The sequence below is a fragment of the Lactuca virosa genome, chromosome 7 (genome assembly GCF_052849685.1).
Source record: "Lactuca virosa cultivar CGN04683 chromosome 7, Lactuca_virosa_CGN04683_v6, whole genome shotgun sequence".
NCBI classification, from domain to species: domain Eukaryota; kingdom Viridiplantae; phylum Streptophyta; class Magnoliopsida; order Asterales; family Asteraceae; genus Lactuca; species Lactuca virosa.
Window position 1 is genome coordinate 124,974,843 of NC_136432.1, and position 26,458 is coordinate 125,001,300.

General features: G+C 34.5%; 2 protein-coding genes across 2 annotated transcripts; one reads left to right on the forward strand and one right to left on the reverse strand.

Annotated features, from left to right (window-relative positions):
• Positions 1-479: 479 nt before the first annotated feature.
• LOC145127109 (uncharacterized) lies at positions 480-1,067 on the forward strand. The gene is made up of 2 exons (XM_079062361.1): positions 480-878; positions 1,011-1,067. The coding sequence occupies exons 1-2, from the start codon at positions 480-482 to the stop codon at positions 1,065-1,067; spliced, it is 456 nt and encodes a 151-aa protein (XP_078918487.1).
• Positions 1,068-17,558: 16,491 nt separating this feature from the next.
• On the reverse strand, positions 17,559-18,077 carry LOC145127110 (cell wall / vacuolar inhibitor of fructosidase 1-like). The gene has a single exon (XM_079062363.1). The coding sequence runs from the start codon at positions 18,075-18,077 to the stop codon at positions 17,559-17,561; it is 519 nt and encodes a 172-aa protein (XP_078918489.1).
• Between the last annotated feature and the right edge of the window lie 8,381 nt (positions 18,078-26,458).

The following is a 26,458-nucleotide window of genomic DNA, read 5'->3' on the forward strand; positions in this document are numbered from 1 at the left end:
ATTCTGGGATTTGACTTTTGTTGTGGATTTATGTTGACTTTGAGACAGTTATGATTTTTATGAAATATAATATATGAGTTTTATGTGTTTTAAAAATGAAAAATTGGTTTGAAAAATTACGTCGTTACACCTTGGTACTCTCCTGGATATGAGTACAACCTACCATCCTTAAATTGACGGCTAAAGTGAAAGCTCGATCCAAATGTTGGAAGACATGCTTAGAGCATGTGTGATAGATTTCAGAAATGCATGGGATACTCACCTTCCTTGGGTTGAGTTCTCGTATAATAATCGTTATCACACGAGCATTAGAGTAGCACCGTTCGAGGCTCTATATGGCCAAAAAATGTCGATCTCCTATCTATTGGATAGCAGTTGACAATACCCAACTAGCCAATAAATTCACATGAGATACCCTACGAACAGGCCCAAAAATTATCCACGAGAGGACTGGAAAGATAGTGCAGATATGAGAGCGCATGAAGGCAGCACGTGACCGTCAGAAGAGCTATGCTGATATAAGGCGCAAACCCCTAGAGTTCCAAGTCGAAGATAGGGTGATGCTAAAAGTATCTCCTTGGAAAGGAGTTATAAGATTTGAAAAGCAGGGAAAACTGAATCCGAGGTACATAGGACAATTCGAAATCCTCGATATGGTTGGTCCATTTGCCCATCGACTTAGGTTACCCCAAGATCTTAATAACATGTATGATATCTTCCATGTGTCTAATCTTAAAAAGCGTCTTTTCGACGATACATTTGTCATTCCGCTTGATGAGATTCAGATTAAACCTAAACTGAACTTCATTGAAAAGCCAGTCGAAATCATGGACAGAGAGGTCAAACGACACAAGAAGTGTCAGATTCCCATTGTTAAGGTATGATGGAACTCTAAGAGAGGTCCAAAGTATACATGGGAACAAGAGGACCAAATGAAGGACAAGTACCCTCACTTGTTTGAAGGAAGCATGACGATAAGATAAAATTTTGGGACAAAATTTCCTAAATAGGGGGAGAATGTGACAACCGAGAGGATTCCGTCACTAACCACCGCTAGGAGAGAGTAGGAAAAATAAATGTATTAGCTTAATATTGTAATATTTGATTTATGAGATAAAAAGTATCAAATTTGCCGTTACATTTATTTTTAAATCTACTGTTAGGCTCGAAAATAAGCGTCCAAAAACCTGTACCGTCTTCAAAGTTGGTTAACGTATTTGGAAAGTACACATTAACGTGACCCCAAGGATGTAAGAATCGTAAAAACCCGATTCAAAATTAGTGAGTTACATATTTTATAAAAATAAAAAAAAATCAACCGTATAAGCAAAGTTAATTACGTCAAAACGGTAAATAGAGATTGGTTGAGTTTTGACTAAAAGTGCAAAAATGAGATTTGTAGTACTCCTTGAGATATAAACTTTAGGATGAAGAATGCCGAAAACAGGATCCGTAAGAGAGAGTTATGATTTTTGTAAAATCATTTATTTTTACCCCCGTTAGACACACAAATAAAAGTCAAAACTGGCTAAAACAACCTAAAGGAGATTTGTAGCACTCCTTAATATCATTACATCGATATAAAGAGGGATTATATTAGAGCTAGCATGAAAAGGTTTTGATTTTTACAAGATCATTCTGTGGGCGCGAGGTGCACACCTATGCCCGCCGTGTACATGGCACCAGATTCGCATAAATTACGAGAGATGTGGCCAATAGGGGAGGTGACACGAGGTAGTGCAGAAACATTTCTACACACCTTCTAAACCTCTCTCTCTCTCTCTCTCTCTCAACTCTCGAAACTGTTGCACCCTTGGAGCGGTTCTCGGAGTCCCGAACTCGATTCAACCCTACACCAATGATCTCATGCTTCAAGGGTGAGTTCAAGGCCCCATTTCACTATTTTAAAGGTTTTACGGAGGGGGATACATGCTTATCAAACTGCTTTATCAAAATATATTTATATCTATAAAATAGTTATACAAAGCATGAAACCTTAGGATAATGTAGCCATAGATATTATACCTAGTTGTAAGATATGATATTATGCCGAAGAGTTATGATGTGTGATAGTCTAGGAAGAGATATTACCCAGATGTTATGATGGCTAATTCCCTAGGATAACATAGTACCTAGAAGTAATGTTGGTCAACTATAAGGATATACAATGTACCTAAACGTTACACTGCAAAATATCATCTTTTAAATTAACCGTATATAGGGTATATATATGTATGGAAAAATAATATATATATATATATATATATATATATATATATATATATATATATATATATATATATATATAGACACATACACACAAGATAATTATGAGAACTATAAGTTTTGATTATCAAATATAAAGTAAAAGATTTATATTGTGATGGTTATAGGAAATCACTAAGAACGAAAGATAAAAGATAAAATACATAAGTTTAATGCATTAGTGAGCTGTTATTATTCATCGTTAGCCTGAGTAAATTCGGCTACCCCGAACATGTAATCGTTAATCTTGCGAGAGACAGAAAGATATGTACAGATATATATAAGCTTTGACACCCCACCTGCGATTTCTAGCCATAATCCTGACATGATAACTTTCTTTATTATTCAAACACTATTCGACGTTTGATGAAGCATCGTGTGGGGAAATTATTAACCTACAGTGTTGATTATGAGGGCTCATGGTAATACATACAAACACCTTAGATATCCGACTACTTCGAGGGACACCTTCAAGTAGTAAATAGAATACGTTAGGATTAATAGAATATCCTAAAATATAAAGATAATAAGATATGATCTGTAAAATATCCTACAAAGATAGTAAGATAGGAATAGTAAAATATCCTATAAAGATAAATAAGTTAAGGTCGATAAGATATCTTAACATAGATAGACATGTTTTTCTAAAAAGAAAAATGATTCTTAAAATAAAATAAAATAAAGCAGAAAACTATAAAAACCTGTGAACTCACCAACATTATGTTGTTGTTTTTCAAAATATATGTATTCTTAGGGAGATGAGTATGTCGGATAGTCGTGCAGAGGAAGATGTCGTCAAGGAAACTTACTGAAGTTTATTTATGTTTTTTGTCATTCCTAGTTATGTTTAGGATGTGTACTTGATCTATTAAGCAATGTATTTCCAAATAAATTATAATAAATAAAAGTATCATTTGTGTTATATTTCTATGTAATGTTCAAAATATTTGTGTGCCTCAATCCATTATCCCTACGTTGCACAGCCCAACGTTTCCGCCGCCAGCTGTGGATGTGACAAATACGACGATCAATAAAGGGACGTATCATCAATCATATACTAACGAATAATAAATATCATGTATTCTCTTTCTTCAACCTTCATGCGCTAGTATACTTATAAGAAGAAGAATGTCTATCCTTTGATTGAAGAATCATTATATGCTTATTAAAATGTGAATATATAATGTTCTTTCCACTTTGTCTGTGATTAATGTACTTTCTTTGTACCGTTCATTATATTTTCACCAAAATATATTAATGATGATCTTAAACTTTTATTTTCAAATTAAATGATAGACTATTATTAATGCATCCATAGTTAGGAGGGTTGATTAAAAACTAAAAAGTCTGGACTTAATATGTAATTGATGATATGGTTAGTTAATTACCATATATTAATTAGTATTTAGACAAAATTTCACGGTTGGTCCCAATGGTTTATCTAAAGTATCACTTTCATGATAACGTTAAGAAATGCTACACCATTCGTCCCTATAGTTTCAAAACTTTTCATGAACGATTCTTTCTCTTAACTGCGTTAATAAAAAAAGGGTTAAGTATTATAAAATGGTTGATTTACCCCCACTTAACTCTTTTATATCTTTTCTTTTAATTATATATTTATATATCATTTTGTTATGTGATTAAGACCTAACTGGTCAAGCCTCACCCATAGATACCTTCTCATATCTGTCGGCCACCCTCATCCCTTCATTGGCATGTCCTTCCTTTCCTTACCCTTTCTTTCGAGCCACTAAGTTGGTTTTAAATTGAATTGGGTTCGAATCCTACACTTATTGATGAAGTAGAGGGTTTTTGGATGTTAATTATGTTGGATATCAATCACAAAGACGAAGATGGATTTTCGGATGTTGAAATAGAAGCTACAGAGGCACAATTCGTTGGATGATGAGACCGATTTTTGAGAAAGATGTGCCATCGGGTGTGCATGGTTTTTGATGCGTTAAACCATTAAAGGTATTATAGGTAGTGAAGCTAATATTTATGGTAATTTGAAGAATTCTTCTTCCACAATCTATGAAGGTATCTTCAAAACTCTTTCTGGTCCTAATTTAGGTAAAATCCAGCCTAATTCTATCGGTTGTGAAACTACTCTTGATGGTGATTTGAGGAAAAATTTAATATTGACATATGGAACATATCACGAGTAAGAAACATAATGTAAGAACTCAAAAGCAATGTGATTGTACAAATGCAAGAAATTTTTCTGAGCAAATGATAGCACTTCATGTATAGAAAAGCACCTACATTAAATTACAAACTAAGTTTAGATTGTGAACAAAGCAACCACATGCTCTAGCAGTAAGGATAATTTGGATGAAGAACAGACAATGGATTGAAGTAATGTTATCTCTCGATTCATTACAATGTCAATCCTATAATTTTCATTAGTTTCTTCATGATATTGTCTGAATGAACATCAAAAAGTAACCTTATTTCCATCTCTCATTTTAGTATGTCATCTTATGTAGATGAAGAGAACAGTAGGCGGAACAAGATTCTGAGTGCATGATGTAAGGGTGGATCTTTCCAATTAATACGTTGGTGGTTAGATATAGGTTTGAAGAGTGTCTAGGAAATATGCTTTGGGGGTTGGGTTGTACGTGGCTATAGGCGAACTATATGGGGGGTTGATCGGAGAACCAGACCTGATGCAACGTGAAAGAAAATAAATGGGATCGGTGTCACACCCTCGGCCTGGTGATGGAAACACCGAGCGGTGCGAATATTGGAGTTGTTGGCTTTCTGGAAGAGGCCTTCGTGATGAGTTTCCAGTCCATTTGATAGTCTGATAGCCGTGTGTAATCCAGGGTTTAGTCTTTTATCTTTGTGGTTTAACTTAGGAATACATGTGACTTTGAGAGGGTCAACATAATGTTGGTGAATTCAAAGGTTTGGTAAGTGTGTAAAATACTTTGTTGATGTTCCTTAGGTTAGCACTCGTTGTAACCTCAACCTATGATAGCGTGTTAGCATATTTTCTAGTGTTTTTGGTGGTAGGATTCAGATAGTTTAGTTACTAAATCTAAATTGTGTCTCATCTAACTCTTGTTGTGGGGGCCTCCCCTAGTCGGTTGTGTTGTTATTCGCGTTGTGTTTTATACGGTATACTTATTATGTGTGTGTGTGTGTGTGTGTGTGTGTATATATATATATATATATATATATATATATATATTGTGTGTTTAGCATAGCCGAGAATTTTGGACAGTGTAACACTAGGTACTAAGCGTATAAAAAGGTGGCTATATTAATGAGTTCCAGGGTTCCTGGCAACTGGCCAGCATGACAACTAGGTATGATCTTATCTATCATGGCGGTTCAGCATAACAACTAGGCATAATATTAGCTAAAGAGTTTGGGCTGAATAACTATCGGCCTAATATTATCTTAATGCTATGGGGATAATTATCTAACTATAGTTAGTGATGACTACGTAAAGTTGTATTTTAGACTTGTAGTCCCCCCCCCCCCCGGAAAAAGTGTTGAAAATTTGGTCGTGAACTCAATTGATAGTTATGAAACCATTGATGTAGGGTAGGAATTCACAAGCTAGGAGTTTGAGAGACATTCGAGATAGTGGAGCGAGAACCGAGATAGAGAGGATGAGTGAGAGGGGTGAGCAAAATGGTCTGTCAAGGCTTGCTATTTATAGCAGTTTTAGGTTGTGTGTCGCGCATTGCGTTCCAGGCAATTACGTGTGAACCGTTCGATCATGCCATGTGTCGTCTCGTCAGTGTGCCATGTCATCCCGTATATGAACTCCGTTTTCAACGACGAGATAATTGTGTGTGAACCTTTCGATGAAATTGTGTGCCAATATTTGTGGCGCACTGCACGTGAGCACGCATGACGAGATAATTAAACTTCGAAAATTTATAAATCGCGTATATGAACTCCGTTTTCAACGACTGCTATATATATTCATATAGATCTCTTCATTCTCTACAACTTTCCTTTTGGTCGTTTTGGCTAGTTTTGACTTTAGCTTTTTTGACGTCTTTTTATTATTGTTAAAAATCATATATTCCTCATATGATCTCTGTTTTAAACGTTCTTTGTTCCATAATTCCTACTCTAAGTGGTATTACGTTTGCTTAGTTGGCGACTTTTCCCAAAAGTCGACCAATCTCCTTGTAGTCTTCGATGTTGTAACTTTTTAAGTACGGTAGACATTTATTTCCTATAAATGTCATATCTTCCTCATACTGTGTCGGATTCTTGCGATTTATATTTCTGGAATGGCGGTAGCGTGTAGAATCTAAATATGTTAACTTGCTCGCAAAGTGACGTGACTTTTTGCGCACTTATTTTTGAGCCTATGGTTCTGACGTTAATAAGAGTGATGGTTGAAATTTTTTTAGTGTTTACAAGTCCGTATTATCGTGTTTTGTCATTCCACTATCGACGACGGTTGGGGGCGTATTTCATGGATTGTCACAATCGATGACAACGAAGGTGGTTGTCGATGTATCATCAGAGCAAGATAGAGAAAAGGGGCGGAGACGATTTTGTTAGCCACTGATGCATCGCCGAAAGAAGGAAAGGGAACAAGAAATGTAGCACCGGAGAAGATAGAGGTTTTAGCGGTGGTAGATTTGTTGTACTTGATTCCATCTATGAGGGTGGTACCAAGACGGTGGTGACTGGATTTGATTTAGGGGGTGTTTGACAAAAAAAACTTCTTGCTTATTAGCTTATAAGCTAGTAATTTAGAGGGAGTTAACTTATGAACAAATGACTTATTAGAGGTTTCCCACCTGCATAAGATATTCTTATCCAAACACTTTTTTAGCTTATAGCGGTGTGGAACCGCTAATAAGCTCTTTTACCAAACACCCCCTTAGATCTAGGTCAATGCTATATAAAGAGAAGAGAAGTGGGTTCTGAGATTGGGGAAAGTAAAGAGTTTAAATAAAAGGGTAGGTTATTTCGTATGTGTAAATAGTTAAAACAAGGTAAAATAATAAAATAGGGGTAAATTGGTAATTTCATAAATATTTATGTAACAACCCGAGTTTTTCCATTTTGCCATTGAGGTTAGTTCCATTACATTTTCATGTTAAGTTGCTTTTATAATTGTTAAAGTTAACTTTTAGGGGTTAAAGTGCAAGAAAACGATTACCAAGTATTTATACTTCACACTTTCAGGGCCTAACATGAAGATTACCAAGTATTTATACTTCACTTAACCCTAAATCTCGGAATTAACAACCATTTGCAGCCAACAATTTGTCATTGGTGGTTAGTTGAAGAGAAGAAGAAATGTGGGGTTTTGGGTGTTTTGGGAGGAATTTTGGTGGAATTCTTGAAGCTTCTTTCCAAGATATCATGTTGGCGATTCAATTTTAGATTTCCAAAAGGTAAATATATCTTCCTTTGATTCATTTTGATGTTGTACAAACCACACATAAGGAGAAACCTTGGATGATGCAAAATTATAGGTTTTGGTGTGTTTGTTGGTCCCATTTGTAAAACCACGATCTAGGTATCAATCCAAATCACTAGATTGTTGCGGAATCCCAATCAAGTGAATGACACAAATCGTAAATATGAATTAAGAACACGATGATGAATCTTCAATGCACACTATATTAATCAATAGTCTAGTACATAAGACTCTCTATGTTTCTCGGTTCTCTTTGTCTCTCTCAGAATTTCAAAATCAATAAACTAGAATGACCAACCACCGACAGGGCTGAAACAATACTATATATATACCTAGACCTAATTACGAAGGCCCAGCCCCAAGCCCAACCGAAATCTCTTAATGATTTCGGTCAAAACAACACCGAATACATGGTGTTTTCGGTCATAGACGAAGAACTCTAAAAGCTATGTAAAGTAAAGTATAAACCACAAATCATGTCCCAACAATCTCCCCCTTGGTTTATAGCTTTCTTTTCTTTTCAATCTTCTCTTTGTTCTTGACTTTCAGCATTTATCTTCGATTTCTTCACGACTTCAAGATGAACATATGAATTTCTACATGAAGGACTTCATCTTGGACTTCCTTTAAAATTTTACTTTGAATGCACATTGGGTATAGAGGTTTCTTGTATAGGTTCTTGAAAATCAGCACTTTTAGCTTTGAAAAACTTCAGAGATAATTATAGAGAAACCGATTCTTCTAGATCACTTCAGCAAGTTCATAGATAGCAACAAATTAATTAAGGGGGCTTCAATGCAATTCGTCACATAACTTCAAATACAGCTTCACCTTGCTTCTGGGGTTGAAAGGTTGTGTGTTGAAGAATAATCTTCACTTCTTGTTCCTTTGAATGAATATTCTTTAAAGATCACAGATGCGTCTTGAAAAGTAACCATGACTAAAAGTCCCTGTGGATCACAAAGTCATAAAGACTCTTCTCACCACAGTTGTTCAAGGACACAACCTTGGCTCAGATGGAGACTACTCGTAATATCTGTGTGAACACGGAGGAACGCACTGCGATTTGTTGAGTATCGGAGAACTACTCATGGCTATTTTTTTATGTTAGCCCCTGAATATCCTCGATCAAAGATTTCAATACAGTTTTTCAAGTTAACAAGTTAACTTGGCCCTTAGCGAGACGTTCAATGGTTTCTGAATCTCAGCTGAGTGTACCATTCTAGTGCCAGTGAGAGTTAATTAGGAATAACTCACAAAACCATCATGTGACAAAAGTATTCGAGGACATATTTCCACAGTTTAGCAGGACACGAGGTCAAGGCCCTTTGGCGGGACATTCAGCGATAATCGTGCCTTGCGAGGTGCATCGCCCTAGTGCCAATAACCGTTAATTCCTTACCTGTGAAGAATGTATCCGAGATTACATTTGAGTCTCCGCAGTTTTGCATGACAAAAAGAATGTCAAGACCCTGGGCGGGATGTTCAGCGATATCTATTTCCCGGTTTGGTGAATCGCCCTGGTGCCATGATAGTTCTTAGGTAAAGATAACTGACAAGACCAATTTTGACAGACTGTACAGTTTCAAACTTTCAATTCCTTAAATACGACAGTTCTTAGAGAGATACTTCCTAACTGACAGTTTGTACAGTTTCATGCCTTTAATTCCTTGAATACGACAGTTCTTAGAGAGATACTGCCTAACTAACAGTTTGTAAAGTTTCATGCCTTCAATTCCTTGTGAAAGTAATGTGAAGTGTAATTCCGTCAATTCCTTTCAAGATCACTTCTTGCACAGAAAAGTCTGACATAGTCTTCTTGGGACTCTTCTTCTTTTGAATTCGCGTTTTAAGACAAATACAATTTTTTGAGATAAAAATAAAAATAAAATAAACTTAGCACACAATGAAAATAACTAAGAAAAAAAATAAAACTAAAATACGCTCAAAAAGCAATAAAAATATTTTTGGATTTTTGATTTTTCTGAAAAAGAAATACAACAGAAATAAAATAAACATATTTTTGGAATTTTGGAATTTTGGAATTTTATGACTTTTTTTTGTTTTAATTCTCCCTCTAAATTTGTGCATAGAGGAGAAAGAAAGGAAAAGATATGAACAAATTTAAATAAAACAAAAATAAAATACAAAATGTACAAAAAAATTATGTCAGTCTTCAAAACGAATCATTTTAAGAAAGCTCACAAGCACATCAAAACGAGCTTTTCCAAAAGGTTTTGTAAACAAATCGGCCAAATTATTATCAGTGTGGATTTGTTCCAAATGAACAAGTTTACGCTCAAAGCAATCTCGTATAAAATGAACTTTAATATCTATGTGCTTGGTTTTAGAATGTTGAACTGGATTTTTAACAAATTGAATAGCAACATCATTATCACAGAAGATAGGAGTGTCAAGAAAATTCAAACCATAATCCAGCAGTTGATATTGCATCCAGATGACCTGAGAACAACAAGCAGATGCAACAACTTATTCAGCATCAGCTGTGTTTCAATTCCGGAATGAAGTTAACATTATTCAAAATTCATCACGCCGTTAAATACGGTCCCTATTTGTGTGATCTTTTCTTTCTCCCTTCCTGCAAAGGACACATACCCTCAATTAAAGTTCTGAATGTTGTGCAGTTGAGGGATGTCTTATGTCATGTGCTTGGAACAACCACTATCAACATACCAAGGTCTGATGATATTCCTCCATAGTTGTTCCTGCACAAGTTGCGGTATTAATTTGTTTTGGGAACCTAGTCCATCTTGAAACTGGGATGACCATTACTATCTATACGAGATACTCTTTCCGATGACATATCATGTTTATTAGATAAAGAACATAAAGAAGTTACAGGACTTTTGGACGATTTTGAAATGTGACCTTTGGGAACCAATTGGTAATTAGGTTTAAGCATTTTAATGTTTAACCTAATGGGTGCTTCAACACTTGATTTTGAAATGGAACTAACTTTTGATTTAGGATTGAATCGCAAGTGTGAGCTAGAGGACAATCCTTGAGATGAATTCGACCTCACCGACTTGGGTTTGGCTGAACCATCTCTCGAATTAGGCTACTTGTCCGACATGCCCTTTTTGTCCTTGGGAGTCTGATTCTTGGTCTTTTTAGCATTCCAATCACCATTGCGTGAATGTGACCTCGAAGGATTTCTTTTGGAAGATCTCCCCCTTGGCACGTTCTACCAACCTTGTTCATAGTAGGGAACATATGAACGATGTGGGCAATTTCTAGCAATGTGACTAGGATTCCCATAGTTAAAACAAATTTGTCTTTTCAAATAAATAAGATTGTGACTTGGTCCTTATCCAAATGAAGTTTGTATCAAACAACTTCTACAAGCACAAGCACATGCACATTTATTAGACTGTTTAACAAAATTTTGTGACTGAATTTTTCAACAGTGGGATTATCATCATCACAAGTTTTTGAAGCATGTTCAGCAGAACTAGAATTATTTTTGTTCTGCTGGAACCCATCTTGCACTATTATTTTATCTGCACATGAAGTAAAAACATTAATATCGTTCACGTTAATACTCTCAGTTGGGCTGGATTGTTCAGTCTTGATTGAGGTAGTTACAGGGGGTTGGCCATATTGTGCAGGTGTCTCTATCTCTCTGGTTTCAAGGAGCGGAGTATAGTTATCATTGAAAGGAGGTGGTACACTGTGATATCCTAGACCCTATTTCTTGTTACTCTTCCACTTTAACTGTTTTTCTATCATTGACTCATCTATCTCACTTGACACATCGAATTTCTTAAAATTAAAATCAGCATCTATAAATTTAGCTTTTAATGCATCATGTTCAGCAGTTAAGTTTGCAAGTTTTTCTTTGGCAAAACAATAGTGAACACATTTGGTGCTATATTCTTCTTTAATCCTGCTTAAATCTTTAGTTTGTGCTTCTAGTTTTTCTTTAAGAGGTTTATTGACTTTCTTAATTTCATAAATTTCATTTTTAAGGTCAAAAACCTCTCTAACTAATAATTCATTTTGTTCACGGTATTTATTTATTTTATCTTCACAAGATTGAAAGCATGAGGTTTTACTTACCTCTTTGGTACCTGGAGTTGTGATTGAATTGTTGTGAGAGCTCATTATTGACTAACATAAAAAAAAATTGATTGTGCAATTTGATCTTGACCGAAAACAAAAAATAATTGCTCTTTGACCGAAAACACCAATAGTCAACACCCTGTTGACCGAGAACCTCGAAGGTCAACCTTTTATCCGAAAAAAAACTTGACCAAGGACGGGTTTTCTTGACTGAGAACCTTAGCCAAAATCTCAATAACCGAGAATCTGAACCGAAGGTGCGGAGCCAAATATGCAAACCGAAAACGTTAACCGAAGACTCAAAGAGTACCAAGGAGTGCAGTTGACCTAGCCGAGAGCATAGAGTCGCCACCGAGAACTCCGAGGCTGAGACCGAGAGCTCTGAAGTTGAGTCCGAGGAGCTGACCGAGAAAATGCGAACTCAAATATGAAAAACGCTAACCGAATTCGATCAGCAGGCCTCCGAAAACTCCTAAACCTAACCGGGAACTTGAATTTTTCCGCCGAGAACTTCGAGGCTGGACCGAAGACACCCAAAAACACTAGAAACATGAAATTGGTAATTTATCAAGACCAATTTCGATCAAAGTCTCCAATGTAGTGAAGAACATGAAGAACAGCATCAATAATTTTCATCAAAAAGAACTCAAAACGCCAGAAACTCCAAGAAACATTTAATATTTTGCCAATTCGATTGATACCAATCCTTGCTCTCATACCAATTGTAAAACCATGATCTAGGTATCAATCCAAATCACTAGATTGGTGCGGAATCCCAATCAAGTGAATGACACAAATCGTAAATATGAAATAAGAACACAATGATGAATCTTCAATGCACACTATACTAATCAATAGTCTAGTACATAAGACTCTCTATGTTTCTCGGTTCTCTCTGTCTCTCTCAGAATCTCGAAATCAATCAACTAGAATGACAAACCACTGACACGGCTAAAACAATACTATATATATACCTAGACCTAATTACAAAGGCTCAGCCCAAAGCCCAACCGAAATCTGTTAATGATTTCGGTCAAAACAACACCGAATTCATGGTGTTTCGGTCCTAGACCGAGAACTTTAAAAGCTATGTAAAGTAAAGTATAAACCACAAATCATGTCCCAACACCATTCTTGTCTCAATCATTCTAGTCACTTGGAAATGGTCTTGAGGGGTTAAGATCATCTTAATTAAGGTTTTCATCGGACCTAAGTTGAGCAGAAGGAAGAGATCAATCGGTTTCTTCAAAACTACAACAATCAGTTCTTATGACGTGATCATCCATATGTCACGTCATGGCGACGGAACCAGATCGGCTAGATTGTGATAAATGTTTGGCTCATGACGTGGCACCTTCTTGGCCATGATGTAGGAATGCTCTGGACAGAACCATTTTTATTTCATGTTTTTTTTTTCATCAACTCTTTGTGTAATCTTTTAGGGGTGTTAGATTACTTGTTTGAAGGTGTCTTTCCTCTATTTATTGCTTCACATACCTTGAACTGGAGGTGAGTCATCTCTCGTGGTGGTTTAGGCACTTGTATTGGAAAGTTAGCCTGCTATTATTTTATGACTATTTGGTTTGTGTATTGCTATAACCTGGAAAGTATGATATGCATGAAATTTGATAATATGAAGTATATAGAGAAATAAATGATTTAGGAAACCCTAGGTATGTTAGAATTCCTAATATCAGCATACATTACATAAGGATAGGAAGTAGGGATATGTTAGTGGTGAGATTGTACATGTTGTTAAATTGTGATGTTTTGCATGTGAAATTTGTTTTCTCACACTTGAATGGAACTAGGAGATGCATGTTATAAGTTGATTGTCAAAAGGTGTAACTCTCTATATGTTAATATATAATGTTTTGTGGTAATTATGTGAGTATACCTTTGATTTTTGATATGAGATGTACTATGCCATCGATTAATTGATAATAATTAACAAGCATGATTACATAATGATATTGTTGAGATGTGTGTTTGCCCATATGAGTGAATTAATTAATCATACATTTAATTAAAGTAAAAAAGGGAACACACATAGCAGGGGTAAAAGGGTAGTAACCTAACTTATGTACGTGTCATTATGGGATATCACGATGGAAGGATATCGTTGTAGGAAAAGAGCTTAATCCAAGTTGATGTCGAGTGGTTGTCAAGATAACCATCTCGGAACATGGTTCTGGTGCACGTTAGTGTACTGGGACTAGAGTGATGTCGGCGATCATTGATGCCATGTACAAACATCTCGTTTGAGTGTAGGTATGCTCATGGAGGTATCGTGTACCACCCACAAATGAAAACGCATCGTGTTGTACATTCATAGTCAGAGTAGCAAGGACGGAGAACCAGAGACATTGTTACGAGTAGGAGTCGTGTCTCATGTGATGCACTGGGTTGTTAGGTCACGTTAGTACCGAATAGGGTCTTCGTTGGGTAGTTTAGTGATGCATTAGACCCTAGTTAGCGAGTGACATTAATAGTAATTACAATGAAGAAAATAAATTAATAATTACTACGATGAAAAAAGAATGTCAAGATTAATATGTGCAACTATATATTAGTAACTATTGATGATTGAGGAATGGATTGATGTGATTGCATGATTTAACATAACATACATGTATGCTTTGTTTCCATGCTACCTGGTTGAGATTGACTCACTGTGCTGATGTTGACACTTGTGTTCTTGTGTGTTGTTGTGGCTTTGGCATTGGTACAGGTAGCTTGGCATTGATGGTCTGGTGAGGTTAGAATTTTTGGATAGTTATTGTTTCGATACTAGTGATGATATCAGTTTGAGACTTGATGTCATGTTTCATTTACATTTGGTTTAGGATTTGGTTTGCTTCAAATTTTACAACTTTGAATTATGAAGGGTTTTTATGAAAGATTTTCAAGTAACACTGGTGGTCTTTTCTTAATAAGACTTCCGGTAACATTTTTTGATTAAATTCTTTTAAAAATAAAAGAAAACTTCTGGATGAAAAATCATGGTGTTACAATTTAACCTTGATTTTTAACATAGTTAGCCAAAATGACTAACGATGTTTGATTTTTAAACCACCAGGAGCGCCGATGAAACACTTTACAAGGATATCCTGAAAGTTCCATTTCTCATAAACCACAGGGACCATTTGTGAAATTTTGTTTAGTATTTATGCTATTATAATTTCTTAGTAGCAAGTAATGGAATAATATATGTACTCTCATTTAAACACCACAAAAGAATATATACAAAGAATATATACAATGAGAAATAAAGACCAAATTCCATTTCCAATTTATAAAGACCCATTATTTTTAAACTAATGAGGGCTGAACGGTGCACTTTTTTAGTTAATTTTTGAAAGAATAAATTACAGAAATGGTCCCTATAGCTTGATCAAATTCGTAGTTTTGGTCCCTAAGTTTAAAATTTAATAGCTTACATGTGGTTTGTGAATATTGCACTATAGGTCATTGCTCCATATAAAAAGACCAAATTACCCTTTCTTTCTTTTTATATTTTCTTTTAACAGTTTATTATTATTATTATTATTATTATTATTGTTATTATTATAACTAGAAAAGATTCCCCGGCGTTGCCGGGGTCGGAAGGTATTGTTTTGTAAAGTAAAGTAGCATGTTGGTTGTTTTTTGTCCGTTAATGTGAGGGTAATTTGGTTTTTTCAGGTAGTAGGGATTGAATTTGTCACCATGGGTAAACCATATGGACCATTTATGTAATTTTGGCGGTGGTGGTGGTGGTGGTGATGGCAGATGGTGGGTGGGTTTATGGTATTTGGTGGGTATTTTCTAATAAATAAAACATTAATTTAAAACCAAAAAGAGAATGTTAAATCTGGTAAACCACAGGGACCAATCGTGTAATTTTGTATAACAATAATAATAATAATGATGAGGGACCATTTCTGCCAAAAGACTAAATACTAATAATATGTAATAAAAGGCGAGGGTTATGAAAGTTTCAAACCAAAATGAAAGGGTTGTTTGTGAACAAAAGCATAAAGATGAAGGGTCAATGTTGTAAGTTGGAGGACCAAAATTGACAAAAAACGGTGCCACTTTACTGTTAAAACTTTTCATAACTTTAATATATATATAATAATAATTATAATTATTATTATTATTATTATTATTATTATATATGTAGAAAATATTGTTTTTTATCCTTATTTTAGCTGAATTAATATAGATTATTTATAATATTAGTTTTATTTTTTTAAATCAATTATCTAGATTATATAAAATCAAATTATTATTATTATTTTATTTGTATTTATTTATCTTTGTTTTGAAAGTTTAAAAATCTTTTAATAATTTTGATGTTTTATTTGAATATATTATTTAATGTTGTTTTTTCTTTTTTGACGTTTTTTTCGAATAAACAAATTAAAGCAATAACCCAGATAACTATCGGTCTTTCAATAATATATATATATATATATATATATATATATATATATATATATATATATATATATATATATATATATATATATATATATATATATACACACACACATTAGATTGAATAGTTTTACTTTGGTTTTTTTTTTCATAAATAGTTATACGAAAAAATAAAATTATTTAGGCAATAAATGAAGAAGCATTGACATATAAACGAATGAAGTAAACAAAAAACACATAAAACCTCCTAAAAATGAATAAAAGAACAACCATTAACATGTAAGTGAATGATGTAAACAAAAAACACATAAAGAACAACCCTAAATAATTATATTGGACGATTTATAGTTATCCAGTTTATTATTTTAATTTTTTTATTCAAACAAAAAGTAAAAAATATTATTATATAATGTAAACGAACAAAATGTTAAAAAACCAACATAAAATAATATATTTAAATAAAACATCAAAAATCTCTTGGTTATTATTTTAATCTGTCTATTCGAACAAAACGTAAAAAAATCATTATATAAAGTTAACAAATGAAATATTAAAAAAAAACAACATCAAATAATATATTTAAATAAAACGTCAAAAATATTAAAAGATTTTAGATCACCAAAAGAAAGATAAAGAAATAAATTTAAAAATAAATAATAATGTTATTTTATATAACTTAGATAATTGATTTAAAAAACTAAAAATAATTTTATAAATAATCTATATTAATTTTATTAAAATAAGATCAAAAAAATCTATAATATATATATATATATATATATATATATATATATATATATATATATATATATATCAAATTGTTAAAAGAAAAAGACAAAAGAAAGAAATGGTCATTTGGTTTTTTTATATGGAGCAAGGACTTGCGGTATCAAAATTTTAACTTAAGGATAATCCTACCAATTCAACCAAACCACAAGAATCATTTCTATACTTTACTCTTTTTGAAAATATGGACTAAACGTGTCTTTTTGATACCAGTAACAGGGACGATAAATGTAATTTACTCTAATTTACTATTATTAAGAATTTTATTATTGTATAACAAAATTAGAGTTATTTAATGGTTTCCTTTTCAGATATTAATAGTTTAAGTAACATTTATGAGATCTTACATCCAATTTTCCAAAAACCGTAAACAACAAACTCATACGAAAACGTTATTTAATGACACCTTCCCATCATAAAATGTAAAACCATCAAAAGAAAATTTGCTTTGTTATTACAGTAAGAATTTAAGAGCATTCTAATAATGGTCCTAGCTAAATTAGCAATATCGTCCATAGAATTAAGCGAATGATGTTATGAAATTTGTGTTTTTGATAAAAATATATAAATTTCTTTTTTATTATAAAAAAACTTATAAAAGTATTCTAATAATGGCCCTAGCTACATTAGCCACATCTTCCATATCTTTATTCATATTCGTCAACGGTGATGTTTGACCATGCTCCTTAAAACTCCTCTCACATGTCTGCGACTCGATAATTGTATCAGCCATTCCATCTTCACCGAATTTAGGGTTACCAAGATTCAATGCATTAATGGTTAAAGGAACATCCACATGCATTATAGTGTTATACACATCTCCACACTGCGTCAGTGCCGCTGTCAACTCGGGCAGAGACTTTTTGAGAGCATCGATTTGTTGTAGGGTTTTCACACCTTCGTTTTTTACTGCATCAACTACGATGAGTGCTAAGCCTGTTAAATTTGCATTTTGGCTCTTGGGGTTTGCCAATAAAATAGAAAGGCATAAGTTGTATGAAGGTGTGCTCTTGCATGTGTTCTCTATGAATTGTCTGTCTCCCATGGCTAAAAATAGGGTTTCTTGAAAAAGAATAGCGAGAAAGAGAATGGTGACATGAGACAAGTTCATCGTGATGAATTGAAGGAAAAAAACGAGTAACGGTTTAATGATTTGTTTTCTATGATTATGATTACCAATTTATAGGACGATTTACTTCATAATTTAAAAAATAATAAAACCATATTTTGTTGATATTAAATGACCACTGACCAATACAAACATACAATTTAATTACACCCATCAATGTTTTCTAACAATTAATAGAAAATATATATTTTATTAAAAAACTTTCTATACAATATACTCACTACCACTAAACATAGTTTTATACACACGTTTAATTAGCGTCGATGAATAATTACGGATTATGGAATCTAGGCTTGTAGAAAATAACTGATACCAAAAATAACCGATCGACCCGTTTTGAATTAGGATAGATTAGGTTTGGTTATTCGGGTTTAGGGTATGTAATTTTGTGTACTCGGTTAATGCAATTTGATATAAGTTTGAGCATAAGGTGTGTATATGGGGTTTCGGGTAGGGATGGCAATTGATGACACGACACGAAAAAAATACACGACACGAAACGAAATTGGGACAAAACTGAAATTCGAATTCGTGTTCGTGTCGTGTTCGTGTCAAGTGTAAAAAACACGATGTCGTGTCATGTCGTGTTTGTGTTCAAAATTCAAAATGAAATTGACACGATTTAGCATTTGTTTGTCGTGTTTTCCGTGTTTTTCGTGTTGTATATGATTATGTATTAATTAAATAAACTAATTTTTATTTTATTTTATCTTTGTCGTGTCATGTCGTGTTTGTCGTTTTTTTAATCGGTTCGTTTTTATTTAGTTAAAAAAAAAAAGACATCGTGTCGTGTCGTGTCGTGTTCGTGTTACTTAAAACCTTATCATGTCGTGTCGTGTCAGAAAAAAACATGACACTATGACCTGATTTGCTACCCCTAGTTTCGGGTATACCCGAATATGATGAAACAATGAATCGAGTAATGAATTAATCAGAGTATGAATTCAAGTAAGAATGCGATATTTGAACACAGGATGTAAATATGATCTTGTTATGCTCTATTATGCTTTCGAATTCTTTACAGAGTGCAATAGACAAGTCGGTAAAAGTTCTTATCTAACTCTAGTAAATAACCCTATTTATAGGGAACTGAAAGCATACAAAAAATATACTAAGGCATTGACTCTAAAGCTTCGAATAAAAGCGCCCTAGTAAAATACATTACAAAACATTCGAAGAGTCCAAAACATACTTCGACTAATTACAACAATTCGACCCTTACAATCTCCCCCTTTGTAATCATAGTCGAAGTCTTCAATTTGTAAGAAGTGTAATGGAATACAGTAACACTCTTCGAATCTCCGTGTACCAGGAGATAATCTTCTTCAGCTCTTTCTTGTCTCCTTCATTGTTCTTCTTGCAATGATTCATACGAACAATCAAGTTCGTATATTGAGATGTTGAATATCTCTCTACTTCACTTGCCTGGAACAAAAATCGTTTAGCTTTTCCAACTTTGTCTTTTCCTGCGAAGACCATTCCAAAAGGCTTCAGGCAAATTTCACCATCAACATACTTCTTCAATTCCACCTGTGTCTTCGTAGGAGCCATTAGAGCTTTAATTTCCATTCATTTGGCAGTAGCTAATTCAACATCTGTTAGTGCCAAGCACTCATAATAGTTTTCGATAAAAATCTTGATGTGAGCTACTCCAAGCTTGAATTCATCCGGTTCTGTGTTTTGAAGGTATGAGAATGATTTGTCTTTCAAAAGTAATGTAACTTGTATAAGATCATACAAGTTCATTAATGGAAAATCTGAAACAGTGAAGTCGCAAATATTTCCATTTGCCCTGGCAACCACATACTTCAAATTTTGGACTGTGTTTTCGAAAACCACATCCCTTTTCATACTGATCACCTTCTTGATTTTGATTAATGACCACACTTCTTCAGGGGCTTTACCAAGAACAGCATGAAAACGAATTTTCATGTGTGTGCCTTCATCTTTATCTTTAAAGTTTCCTTCTGCTTTGAACTGAGGCATGATAAACATCATTTCTTTTATTGGAAAATCCAGCTGGCTTACATCAGTATTCGTGATCAAATAACTTTGTTTTGGTTTCTTCTCAAATGAATACATGTGATTGAATGCAACCTTGGCCTTGATTGTTTCGTAGTTATAGTGTTTAGTTGGATCCACTTTATCCATTCCCTTCGGATCATTTGCTCGCTGAGCCATAATGCTTTGAACTATTCTGAGCTTTTCGATTTCAGCATCAGCTTCAGCCTTCTTTTCTTCTTTTGATTTTTCCACAACAATCGATTTCCCTTTATCTTTCAATGCTGGATTGACGATTGTCTCTTTTGGATTCGAACCACTCCCACCAGTCTCCGAAGATTTACCAATCACAATTCCTTTAGAAATTGGTCTTGCAATTGGCATTGTTGGTACGACTGTTGAAGTCACCTGTTCAGCAGAAACAATTATTGGTTTTATTGTAGGGATTTTCGAAGAAAAGACTTTTCCCACAACTTTTGCATCTTCTCCACTAGTCTTCGACTCACTAGTTTTTCTTTCTCCCCTTTGCACCCCTGTGAAAACAGGTGGGGCATTTGTGGTTGGAAGAAGACTTGATATGCGAAAGAGAGGAGCAAGTTGCTTGTTGAGAATGGCTTCGAATTGGATAAACTTCTGAGATAAAAATTCAGGAGTAATCAATGGAGAAGAAACCGGCCTATCAGAAATATCTTTTAACTCCTTGAGCAATTTAAGCACTTCTTCAAAGCTTGCACTTTCGGATGTTGAAAGTTGAGTAATTTGAGGACTCAAATTTTCATACAACTTAACAAATCGAGTGACTGCGTCACAAATGATATCAACCTTTTGATTCAAGGATGCATAATCTTGTTGAACTGTGACAATTTCTTTTTGCATATCTTCACGAAGTTCGTGAATCTGCAAGTTTACATCCTCTCGTACTTTATTCACATCTTGAATAAAAAGAACATGTCGTTCCTTTGCATCATTCTTCAATTCTTTCAGATTACCAGCAAACTTCGAACTCTGAGAATTGATCTGAATTTCATTGTTTTGATCATTATGATCAATCTTCTCCAAGACTCGAGATTCAGAATCTTTAAGCATCCCCGATACTTTACTTATGATTCTGGATTCAAACACCTTCAGCAACGAATCAACTTCAACACTTGAAACAGACGAACCAACCCCTAGATCTGCTTGAGATTGAATGACAGAATTCAACTTTTGATTTAAAATCTTAAACTGCTTCATGGTCATCAGCATGTGATCTGGAAACTGCTCTTCTTCTTCATGAAACTCCAAGTCTTCAAACATACCACCAAACTCCTCATTATCAGTCTCTGTCTCCATAAAAATAGTTTCTTGAATAGGTGAAGTTGGTTTGGGTGGCTCAGTAGATTGTGAAGAAAAAATAGAAGTAAAAGGTTGATCAAGAATATATTCGAATGTAGGGGAATCTGTAGTTGAAGTAAGAGGTGTAGTGGATAATGGTAAAGAAACAATACTTTCAAAAGGAGTAGAAGTAGATGGACATGTAGCTTTATTTTTCGAATCTCCTTCACCCATATTGACATTTGCATCCGTATCAGATACGTGTGCAGGGATGCCTGAAGTTCGAACCTCCTCAGGAACTGATTTGGCAATCGAATCTTCGGGTGGTATGACAACTGTCTTCTTAGGAGTTTCAGGAATTCGTTCTTCATCATCTTCAGTTGACTCAGTAGAAATGACCAGCTTTCTTGTCTTCTTCTTCTTCTTCTTTGATAAATGTTTTGCCATATCCTCAGCTCTTCTTTTCTTGGACACCGGAGAAACAGGTGCGGGCACTTCTCTAATTAGAATCCCTTGATGAGTTATTTGAGGTTTCGAACCACTTTGTGCGTTGGAGACTTGCTTTTGTGAGTAGACTTCATTTTAATTCTTCGAATTATACCAGTCTTCGAAGGAAGGACTACATGTTCTTGTGTTTCTTCAATAATTGGCTCAATTACTGGAGTCCAGCAACAGTCACTTCAATTGTTTCAGGCTTCTTCTTTGGAGATTTCGAAGATCTGGACTCAGTTTCATGCTTTCTTGACTTCTTGGTTTTCTTATCATCTCCTCCCAGTAAAACACCAGTTTTAATTGAAGAATCAATTGTCTTCAAATAGGCTACCAATACAGGGTTCGAAGAATCAACTCTTTTAAGCATCGTATCTGGAATACGAGCAACTATAGGAAAAACATCAGCATTATCTGTAACCTCCTTCGGATAGTGGTATGATTGAAAAACTGCTTTGTCTTCATCAGTGGGTACCAAAATCCCTTCTTTATTGTAAAAGTGTTGCAAAATCAAACTCCAGTATCTTGCACACGAAATACCATGAATAGCATTCGTGTGTTCTACACCCTTTTGAAATTCCTTCCATAATTGTGTAGAGTAGTCCACCTGAAGATCATAATAGATGCCAGCAACCATTGCATAAACCTCCATTCTCCCCTTGTCAAGCCCAACTGATCTCCCAGTTAAACATCTTAGAAAAATTCCAAATAAGAAATTCCATAATCTTGGAAGACCTGATTTCTTAAAATCACTAATCTTTGATAGTGGAGGCTGATATCCCATCTCATTGAACATATTGACAATTTGAGGAAATGTGAAAGCAACATATGGAGTGGAATTCGGAATATCAAGGATTTGGCAAAATAGTTTCTTGGATAGCCTAACCTTTTTGTCGTTTACTAGATGAAAAGTAATCGTATCTGAGGCTTTGTTATAAGTAGCAGTTGATCCTGCTTGAGACAGCCATGAAAGTGGAACAGAGAAAGAGTTGAACATCGCCTTAGACAAGACAGAGTGTTTCAAGGCAACGATTAGCATCTTCAATTCTTCCGGATACTGAGAAACATCACTCTCCAAGTAGTAGTTTGTTGCTTGAATCTTCATTATTGGTAATGAAGAGGCATCTTCAGTGGTATGAGAATCAACAGGAGTAGAAGTGGCCATTCTTAGGGTTTGAAGACTTTTGATGAACAGAGAATTTAGGAATTTGTTTGTTTTGATCGCGTAAACTGAGAATGAACCCTTGAATCCCCTTTTATATGTAACCTTGAATTTTGAATTTGAAGCGGGATGCATTTAATGAGATCCGACGTGGCACCTTGAAAATCGGACCATTACTGCGTAAAAGTAGTCATGCGTCAAAAAGTAGCTGTCACATCGCCTTGAAAAACGGACAGAATACCATACGTCATTTATAAACAGCCTGTCTTGTAATCCCCAAGAAAATTGTAACCGTCAGAACCCTTCGAATGGAAGCAAGGCTCTTTCACTTTTGGGATAAAAAGGGAAGTCATACGCCAGAAGTTCGAAATCATCAGCCTGAGTTGGTATTACTCAGAACCTCAAGGATTTCGTGAGTACAGTGTTCCAAAGAATATAGACGAGAAACAAATATAAGAAAATTTTGGGATAATGTGATGTCAAACCATTGACATAAAAGAAGATGAAATCCCGGGCAAAGACTACTTCATTAATCATTTAGAGAAATGATCAATAGCTTGTGTGGGTTCTCGTGAATTACAATCGAATACTTGTTGATAAGTATCGAAGGGCTTCTTTTATAATGTTTCATGGATAGTTTAAAATTTTTGTTACATGTCATCCTAAACAAAAGGTGAGAAATTGTAACAGAAATTACTTGTTTGACCAGTGTAGTCAGTGACAAGTTGATTTAGATAAATTTTGAAATGACAATGACATTCGAATGAAACTCACACGAAAATCATATTCAAGAAAAAATTTGTGTGCTGGATCTTGTTGGGTAACAAACATCGTGGGTTTCGAATGTTTGATCAAGGCCACTCATTCGAAATGAATATGATTTGGAGTTTCGAATTTTGGTACAGAAACAAAAGTTTCGTGCAAATCTGGAACTTAGTTCCCCGTCAATTCCTTAAAAAAGGTAATGAAAATTGGGTTTCACTTTCATCACGGTCTCATGATGTCAGATCATAAACACAGAGTTTTGATATATCTAAGTCTCGATGGGTTTGATCAGAGACCTCTCGGACATATGTCTTCGTGTGTGATCGTATAAGAATTTTATGGATGAAAAAGATTGATGTAAGACACGAATAGTACCTCTGTTATGTTTGGACCAAACAGTAAACTCTTAACTCATTTTGAGAAGAGTAAGGTAGCTCAGAGACTAATGTGAATATAAGCCTGATTGGGAAGAAATCTTCGTATGAATAATTTCATTAAGGCTTTCGTACACACACATTGAGTCATGGAGGCTTTGGTCAACATACTGCAGCATGCTTCTAGGGACAACCTAACGAGTTCGAATGATGACAAATTTATCGATTTATACGAAAAATGTACCTGACCCTAGTACAGCAAGCATAATCTCCTCTGTATCTTCATGAGAATCTGCAACAAAATACTAAAAAGAAATAAGAAACAAAATATTTTTGTTGTTTTGATTTTTCGAAAATAAAGGCAGAACAAACGATAATCTTTTTGAAATTTTTGAATTTTCGAAAATTAAATGACAAAACAAACGAAAATCTTTTTGGATTTTTGAATTTTCGAAAATTAAATGACAAAACAAACGAAAATCTTTTTAGATTTTTGAATTTTCGAAAATTAAAGGACAAAAGAAACGAAAATCTTTTTGGATTTTTGAATTTTCGAAAATTGAAATAATACTTGATACAAATGTATGAATTCGAAGGGGTCGAAGCGTTGACTATGAACAGTGACCTCTGAATCAACCCTTAAAATAAGTAACAAATGTGCGAATTCGAAGGGGTCGAAGCGTTGACTATGAACAGTAACCTCTGAATGCTGAATGAGTTTGCATTATCTTTTAGTCAGCGCCTCTGAATCATTCCTTATCATGCATCATTCTTCTTTTTCGCATGGAACAGAATTTCCATCGATCATTCCAAGTCCTTCTATAATCTTCACAAGGGATTTTTCATCCAAAGCTTTCGTGAAAATGTCAGCTAACTGATCAGTTGTTTTCATGAAATGTACTTCAATATTTCCATCTTCCACGTGATCTTTGATGAAATGATAACGAAGAGCTATATGTTTAGTCTTCGAATGCTGCACAGGATTATGACAAATTCTTATCGCACTTTGAGAATCACAATATAATGGAATCTTTTTCATATTAATTGCATAATCACGCAATTGACTTTGGATCCATATTATTTGTGAAGTGCAAGCTGCAGCAGCCACATATTCTGCTTCAGCTGTTGAAATTGATACGCATGTTTGCTTTTTCGAATGCCAGCTCACCAATTTGCCATCAAGAAATTGACATCCACCACTTGTGATTTTTTGATCAATATTACAACCACCCAAGACTGCATCCGAATACGCTTGTACAAAGTACCCAGTTTTCGAAGGATACCACAATCCTAACGAAATTGTTCCTTTAAGATAACGAAATATATTCTTTACAGCAGTGAGATGTGGTTCTCGTGGATTAGATTGATACCTAGCACAATTACACACAGAAAACATGATATCAGGTCTACTAGCTGTGAGATAAAGTAATGAACCTATCATGCTCCTATATAAAGTTATGTCAACAGCAGGTTTATCTAACGACGGTGTTAGCTTTATGCCCATTGCCATTGGAACTCGTAACTTCGTGCTATTCGTCAATCCAAACTTTTCCAATAGATTCTTCGTATATTTTTTCTTGATTAATAAAAATTCCTTCTCTATTTTGACGAATATTTAAACCAAGAAAATTATTGATTTTTTCCATCATGCTCATTTCGAACTTACTCTTCATCAAATCTTCGAATTCTCTAGACAAAGCAGGGTCAGTTGAGCCAAAAATAATATCATCAATATAAATTTGAACAAGCATTAGATGATTCCCCACTTTCTTTCGAAATAATGTGGGATCAACTGATCCTTGTTTAAATTTAGATTGTTTCAAAAATGAGGTAAGAGTTGCATACCATGCTCGTGGTGCTTGTTTCAAACCATAAACTGCCTTATCTAAAATATAAACATGATTTGGAAATTCTTCGTTAATAAAACCTGGGGTTTGTTCCACGTAAATAGTTTCTTCAAGCTCTCCATTTAGAAATGCACACTTCACATCCATTTGATAAACATTAAAATCTTTGTGAGCTGCATAAGCCAGAAATATACGAACCGCCTCGAGTCTTGCGACAGGGGAAAAAGTTTCTTCATAGTCGATTCCTTCTTGTTGTGAATATCCATTAACAACAAGTTTGGATTTGTTCCGAACAATATTTCCATCTTTGTCGGTTTTATTTTTGAAAATCCATTTTAACCCGACAATCGAAACATTTTCAGGTTTAGGAATTAATCTCCAAACCTTGTTTCTTTCGAATTCAAACAATTC